The sequence below is a fragment of the Mercenaria mercenaria genome, chromosome 19 (assembly GCF_021730395.1).
Source record: "Mercenaria mercenaria strain notata chromosome 19, MADL_Memer_1, whole genome shotgun sequence".
In the NCBI taxonomy this organism is placed as follows: domain Eukaryota; kingdom Metazoa; phylum Mollusca; class Bivalvia; order Venerida; family Veneridae; genus Mercenaria; species Mercenaria mercenaria.
This window is the reverse complement of record NC_069379.1, coordinates 17,450,656-17,458,673: the sequence shown is the minus strand read 5'-3', so window position 1 is coordinate 17,458,673 and position 8,018 is coordinate 17,450,656. Positions and strand designations below refer to the sequence as shown.

At 38.6% G+C, this 8,018-nt stretch overlaps 1 protein-coding gene across 1 annotated transcript; it reads left to right on the top strand.

Annotated features, from left to right (window-relative positions):
• Positions 1-657: 657 nt before the first annotated feature.
• Positions 658-7,472, top strand: LOC128550979 (uncharacterized). Its single transcript, XM_053531198.1, has 4 exons — positions 658-936; positions 4,348-4,414; positions 6,328-6,519; positions 7,213-7,472. Exons 1-4 carry the CDS (start codon positions 658-660, stop codon positions 7,470-7,472), a joined length of 798 nt encoding a protein of 265 aa, XP_053387173.1.
• Positions 7,473-8,018: the final 546 nt, after the last annotated feature.

Genomic DNA, 8,018 nt, shown 5'->3' with positions numbered 1-8,018 from the left:
ATTCTAATGACTTCATAGTATTCATTTCTATTTCTTTTTGTTACTACATGCACTTGACTGGGATTGATTCAACCTCCGCGCAGAATTATTGACAAACAAATACCCCTGATACTAAGCCAATCACGTGACAAGTGACCCATGTGACCGTAAAATGGCAACAGTCTTGGCAACGTTGGTAAATAAAAGTCTTCTCATACCTTGCAGTTAAATGTACATTTATGGCACAACCTATAAGGCGTTGTGGAACCCTTCACTATAAGGGATTTTTTCTAAGGCATATTCAAAATACGTTCAATGAGTCCATTGTTTACATTTTAATACGGTGTTACAACGCCTGGAAAATACTAACAGTGTTTTTGGTGTTTCTGTATTTGACTTCAGTTATATTACAAACAATATATTATCGTTAAGATATCACTTTATTGAGACATAAACATTACATATTAATAATACTGAATTTCAAAAAAGAAGAATAAATACGCGACTGAAACTAGCCACAATTTTATAGATAGTGACAGCGCCTTCGGTATTTATAAAGGGGAGTAACATTTTACCACAATAATTGACTTTGAATGCGTGATCCTGAAAAATACAATGCGAGTTCGTGCATTTGGGATCTGTTTTCTATTCAATTTCATTACATTGAATATTCAAACGATGTCAGCAGCTTCTGTGGTGACTCAAAACAATGTTTCAGTAACCTTCACAGTTACATTCAGCAATAAGTGCCGGTCAGGAAGCGGACGTTTTGTGTTCCTACGCGGTTTGTCAGTGGTGCAATGTATCCAGCAGTGTGGTTTGCGTGAACAATGTGGCTCTTTAACATATAAGCGGAGGATGACAGTTTGTGAGCTTTTTGTTTCGGCGGCCGGGGATATGCTTACAGAGGATGGCAACTGTATATACATACAAGCATCGGATATAGCATTTACTGAGGTAAGTTGATATTATGGCAATTTTTATATAAGAAGCCATGTAATAATTTCAATTATGTCATCCAAAAGAATAAGTTTGCAACTCTCTGCTTTGAGAGTCGTAATATTTCAGGTATATCAGCATCTGTGTTTTTTGTCTTCAGTTATGGTAAAAAAATGTTATTAAAATAAAAGGGAAATGAAAATAAGAAATACAAGAAATCATGATTCCAAAAAAGGTAAATAAGGCAGCCAAGCGAAACACCCAAACGACTCCAAAACTGTCTCAATTGTAAGTTTATTAAAAAATATGGTAACCACGCTTGAAATCTCAATTTTTTTTTTTAATTTTAAAACAATGCCTGCTGGTGGCCATTGATTCTGCTTTTGTTACCAGTGCAGAAAAAGATCAACCTGCACATCCGTGCAGTCTGATCATGGTCTGCAGTGTTCGCTATTCAGTCGGTAATTTTCAGTGAACACCCCTAATATAATGAATGATACTACCCAAATCGAAAGATGGACCAGTCCATTTAAAAAAAAAAAAAAAAAAAAAAAAAAAAAAAAAAAAAAAAAAAAAAAAACAACAGCAGGCTGAAAGTTAAAAGTATTCTTTGGATGACTTAGAAATAAATACAATCCCAATCTCCAAGCTTGTGTAGATGCAATGTTGGCATACTAGTATATTAAATGGCATCGATTGCGTATACCGTTAATTAGAAATTCTCATTCAAACGTTAATTTAAAAAGTCTAAAGTCTTTAACAATGAACAACATTGAATATAAAAATGACTTTTGTAATTAACATTTCGGGGTCTCTGAGTTTGCTAATTCATTTTACTTCCGTCGACGACAAAAGATTAACTTCCTGCCGACAACAATTTGTAAATATTAACTTAGATATTTCGTTAGGTCTGTTTGTTTTGTTTTTCGTTTGTTTTAATCGATTACAAGCCCAAATGTGAAAATTGGATCGAGTATATTAAAGTGAACTTTTCGTACAGATAAATAAATAAAATATTATACACCCTTCTCATTTGGCGGGTTCGCAAAATGCTAAATTGACCAGCAAAAGTGATAAAGACTCTTGTGGTATCACTTTTCTTATATGTATAAAATGATGGGCCAGTCATAAGAGTGTATTTGAGAAGGGCATATGATAAAACAATTTAGACTTATGTCTACGTTCGCCCTATTCTTTTGCAAAATAGGAAATGCGCGAAAGTTACGGCATCGCCGCTTAGTGATAACCGACCGCTGTTTTGACGACAACCGCGTATAGTGAGGGAGAACGTTGTCATGGAGATGTCACTGTTGTTCCGTCTCGTGAATAAAATGGTCGGAAAGCTGATTTTAATGTTAAATGCCACAAATAATGTGCAATTTACAATACTATATTGTTTACAAATGGAAAGGAAATATAAAGTAAATATAAAAAATGAAACTTTTTTTTTCGGTGTCCATGCGAAATGAACGACAGGATAGGATCGGCTAATAAAATCATTTCATATATTAAATGTTTCGGTCAATATGTGTTTTTACGGACATGTAAAAATGATATTGACCTCGGACGCAAGTCATAACTGTATAATTAATGTTCATATTTAACTCAACTTATAAACAAACGCGTTTGTCAGATTCGTGAAAAAAAAAAGCCAAAATCTTCGTTTATCATTGCACCCTCCGAGTTACTTGCACCCCTCCGCGTTACTGTAGATATCATAATTCTTTCGCTGAATGTTGGCGACATAATATCAACATCGTCACATAGGAGACATTGGACGAGTTTAGTTGGTTTATTATCGGTAAAGAAAGGGGTCATTTTGACGTTTCAGCTGAAAAAGCTTTTTTTTGTGGTTAACAGAATATTACATTTGAGTCATTCCACATTAAATTTATAAACTCATAGAATAAAATGCTCGGCAGAGCAATTGAACAACAATCTGAATCAATGTTGATCAACTCTTGTACATTAACGGCTTCATTATACAGAGATATGACCGCTGACCAAGAGATATGAACGCTGGCCTAGAAGAGATATGAACGCAGACAAGAGATATGAACGCTGGCCTAGAAGAGATATGAACGCTGACCCATAAGAGGTATACATACTGACACAGATATATTAATGTTGACCCAGAGATATGAACAATGACTCAGAGATATGAAAGCTAAGCTAGAGATATGAACGCTGACCCAGAGATATGAAAGCTAACCTAGACATCTGAAAGCTGACTGAGAGATATGAACGCTGTCACAGTGATATGAATGGTGACCCAGATACATGAGCGCTGACCTAGAGACATGAGCGCTAACCCAGAGATATGAAATCTAACCTAGAGATATGAAAGCTAACCTAGAGATATGAAAGCTGACCCAGAGATATGAAAGCTGGCACAGAGGTATAAATGGTGACCCAGAGATACGAGCGCTGACCTAGAGATATGAGCGCTAACCCAGAGATATGAAAGCTAACCTAGAGATATGAAAGCTAACCTAGAGATATGAACGCTGACCCAGAGATATGAAAGCTAACCTAGAAATATGAAAGCTGACCCAGAGATATGAAAGCTAACCTAGAGATATGAAAGCTGACCCAGAGATATGAACGCTGACACAGAGGTATGAATGGTGACCCAGAGATACGAGCGCTGACCTAGAGATATGAGCGCTAGCCCAGAGATATGAAAGCTAACCTAGAGATATGAAAGCTAACCTAGAGATATGAACGCTGACCCAGAGATATGAAAGCTAACCTAGAAATATGAAAGCTGACCCAGAGATATGAAAGCTAACCTAGAGATATGAAAGCTGACCCAGAGATATGAACGCTGACACAGAGGTATGAATGGTGACCCAGAGATACGAGCGCTTACCTAGAGATATGAGCGCTAACCCAGAGATATGAAAGCTAACCTAAAGATATGAAAGCTAACCTAGAGATATGAACGCTGACACAGAGATATGAATACTGACCTAGAAATATGAACGCTAGCCCAGATCTATGAACGCTAACCCAGAGATAAAAACGCTGATCCAGAGATAAGAACGCTGACCCAGAGATAAGAATGTTGACCCAGAGATATGAACGCTGACCTAGACATATGAGTGCTAACCCAGAGAAATGAAAGCTAACCTAGAGATATGAAAGCTAACCTGAGCGCTGACCCAGAGATATGAATGCTGACCTAGAGATATGAACGCTAGCCCAGAACTATGAATGCTGACGCAGAGATATGAACGCTAAGAGATGAAAACGCTGATCCAGAGATAATAACGCTGACCCGGAGATATGAACGCTGCCCTAGAGATATGAACGTTAGCCCAGAGATATGAATGCTGACCCAGAGATATGAACGCTGACCCAGAGATATGAACGCTAACCCAGAGATAAAAACGCTGACCGCTTGTATCATTTCATTTCTTTTTTCAGAATCCATGCGGGGGATGTGAATCTAGCAAAGTGTGTGACATGAAGAATGAGGCGTGTATATTCAAAGGTAAAGAATCAGTTTTGGGCGATAGAAAGCTTTTATATGGTGTATTTGAATATACAAGTGACACGTTGTCTCTCTATGAGAAACATTTGTGTCAAGTAAAATTAAAATTCCTTCATAGAATACAGAGAAATTGAAAATGCAGAAAAAAACATGTTGATCATTGACCTCCAACTGTGACCTTGACCTTTGAGCTAGGGGTCTGTTTTTTTTTTTTTGCGCATGATATGTCGTCTTAGTGTAGGGTACATTTGTACCAAGTAATAATAAAATCTCTTTAAGGATTGTTGAGTTACAGCCCGGACAGGAAAAAAAGCCCAGTTAGCCTTTGACCTACGAGTGCAAACTTGACCTCTGAGCTAAGGCTCCGGGTTTTGCGCATGACGCTTTGTCTCAATATGCGTGCCAACTGATATTTAAAGTCTGTTTTGCATGACAAAGTTATGGAACGGACAGAAAAATAAAGGGATTGATAGTGATCTCCAAATGTGGCCGTTACCTTTGAGCTGGGGGTCTGGGTGTTGCACTTGACCTATTATCTGATTATGGAAAACATTTACGCCAAATAATATTTTGATTCATTAATGGATGACTGAGTTCTGGACCGGACACGATTCAGACATTGTTCATGCCATGTTAACATTTGACTGAGCACTATGTATGACCATATTAACATTTGACTGCTATGTGTGACCTTGTTGTAAAAGCTAGGGGTTTCTAAAAGGTGTCAATAACACATTGTCTTATTAAGGGGTCCTTTTATGCCAAGCAATATCAAAATCCCTTTAAGAATTGTTAAGATACGGACTGTACAGGTAAAAAAGCCCTGATGAATTCTGACATCTAAGTGTGGCCTTGACATTTGAGCTAGGGGTCCATATTTGGCGCATGGCACATCGTCTTATCATGGAGACGTTTGTGCCAAGTAATATTGAAATTCCATGCTGAATAACAACGTTATGGACGGGATGCGAAATTACGGACGAACGGACGGAAGTTCCTACAAATATGTATTTATGTGGCTACTCTTTTGTTCTTACTATTGTTCTGTTAGTCACGTAAAAGAAAAGTAGTCAAATAAAAGCTTACGGAATTAATGACATCATAGAAAAAGTACAGTTGTCTATTGTTCATATAGTCACCTAAGTATGCAAATATGGGCTCGGACGGAATGAAGGACGGTCGGACGGACGGATGGAAAAGCGCAATCCTATAGTTCCTGAAACTGGTCTTCAACCAGTAAAGTAGTAAAAGAAGCTCTGAAATTCTCTCTCCAAAGTTTAGTCTGAATGCAGTCTGAAATACCTACAGAATCAACATAAAACATAAATGAACCGTGCCATGAGAAAACCAACATAGTGGCTTTGCGACCAGCATGGATCCAGACCAGCCTGTGCATCCGCGCAGTATCCATGCTGTTTGATAACAGTTTCTCTAATTCCAATTGGCTTTGAAAGCGAACAGCATGGATCCTGACCAGACTGCTGGTCACGAAGCCACTATGTTGGTTTCCTCATGGCACGGCTCAAATATATTATCGACATTCTAATCATACTAAACGCCTTTGTCGTCAAGATGGCGACGTTTGAGACACGGCCATTCACTTGGTGTCTCTCAGTTCTTTTCGTTAAGGACCAACGGAAAACAATTGTGGAAAAAAATAATCATTCGGATGTTAAGATTGATGTTATGAAAATAACATTCCATATTCATTTGCAAGAAAATTTAACAAGTAGATACTCTTTAAGATCAGATAGAAAGGATGTCTACATTCACAGTCGGTCCTATACAGTATTGTCTATATGTACGGATATGTACCTCTGGAACCAGATTCTAGCGGTACGGATCCGTATCTTTAGTCACTTCCTATTATAAAATGAGTCACTTTTACAACTGTTTGTTTTTTGTTATACAAGAGTGCCAGCCTCCAGTTCATCCCGATAATGGAATCATACTGGGTAACATGTATTCGATTGGAAGTATGATACGATACGCATGCAACCATGGATACCATGAAAGCAATGGCAACGTGACCGCGGTCTGTCTGGACACTGCTCAGTGGAGTTCTTCAGTTGAATGTGCTCAAGATGCTCAAGATACTCTTGAAGGTAATCCAATAATATATTGAAACAAAACCGCTTAAGGTTGCGATCGCCAACCTCCGTACAATTTCCTAATCGGCGTTCTTCGTGCGTTATGAGTAGATCCAAAACCGACGCCTTAGAATTAGAAAGGGCGTAGTGGAAAATCATAGTTTTCGGCAATGAGAAAACTGTCTGTGAAATATCCGCCCTTCTAATTCTATAGAAATAATAAGGGTGTAAGCGGACCCTTCTGGTATAACATTTAAGTACAGATACGCGCTTCTATTACTATGGTTTTGAAACACTTTTTTTCTTACGCCCTTACGCCCTTTTTATTTTTGGTCAATTTGGTCAACAGAGCAGATTGTAACAAAAAAAGTTTGTCAAGTTTGCTGGTTTATAAATAATTGTTCATATTTTATTTCTAACAACCCATTCAACATGAAGGTATTTCGCCCATATAATAAATACGAGCCGCACCATTAGAAAACCAACATAGTGCGTTTGCGACCAGCATGGATCCAGACTAGCGTACACATCCGCACAGTCTGATCAGTATCCATGCTGTTCGTTAGTTATGGCTTCTCTAGTTGCAAAGGCTTTGAAAGCGAACAGCATGAATGCTGAACAGACTGCGCGGATGTTGGTTTTCTCATTGTGCGACTCAATTATGATGAAAGCTTTTTTCTTTATTAACGGACTTGTGATTTTACACAGTTACAGATTGCTATGTGGGTGATTCTTGGAACTACGCTGGACAAAAGAATGTGACAGCTACGGGCAACAGATGTCAGAGATGGGACGCTCAGTTTCTGCATCCCCATACTTTTATTGATGTCAACTACTTCCCAGAATCGGACCTGTCAGAGGCTGAGAACTACTGTCGCAACCCGGATCGCTGGTCGGGCGGTCTTTGGTGTTTTACAGCAGATTTATTAACGCCAATATGGGAAGAATGTGACATTTTAGAATGCTGAATTTTCTTGTCTGAACCCTAAACTTCTATAATGGACTGGTCCATCTTTCAGTATGGGTAATACAATTGATTAAATAAAGGAGTGTTTACTGAAATTGTAATGAATGAATAGCGAACAGTGCAGACCATGATCAGTCTGCACGGATATGCAGGCTGATCTTGGTCTGCACTTGTCGCCAACGCAGATTCTCTTGCTGCCAGCAGGTTAAACCCTAAAGCTGACGTGCAAATACTCGGCTATCGCCTCGGTCAATATTGCCTTCTTGCGGCGAATATCACATCATATTCGATGGCTTAATTAGAGGTTAATACACGACAGAGCCGTGCCGGGAGGTGATAATCGGCCCGGAAAATGAATAATGAACCGAGGGCTTTAGCCATTACTTTCTGTTGTACTACTCAAGGAAGGTAGAATTACAAATACTGTCTCTAGATTTCTATGGCTAAGTAGTGTGGGGTAGGCCTACTCTTGTCTCAAAATTTGTTTGTGCGTAGCCGGAGCAATTTGGGGTCCTTTAAGAGAAGTGAGTGTACTACAGTAAACTTA

Coding starts and splice junctions, on each gene's coding strand:
- LOC128550979 (XM_053531198.1), top strand. CDS start 658: ATGTCAGCAGCTTCTGTGGTGACTCAAAACAATGTTTCAGTAACCTTC. Junction 4,415..6,327: donor TGAGGCGTGTATATTCAAAG/GTAAAGAATCAG, acceptor TTGTTATACAAG/AGTGCCAGCCTCCAGTTCAT. Junction 6,520..7,212: donor TGCTCAAGATACTCTTGAAG/GTAATCCAATAA, acceptor GATTTTACACAG/TTACAGATTGCTATGTGGGT.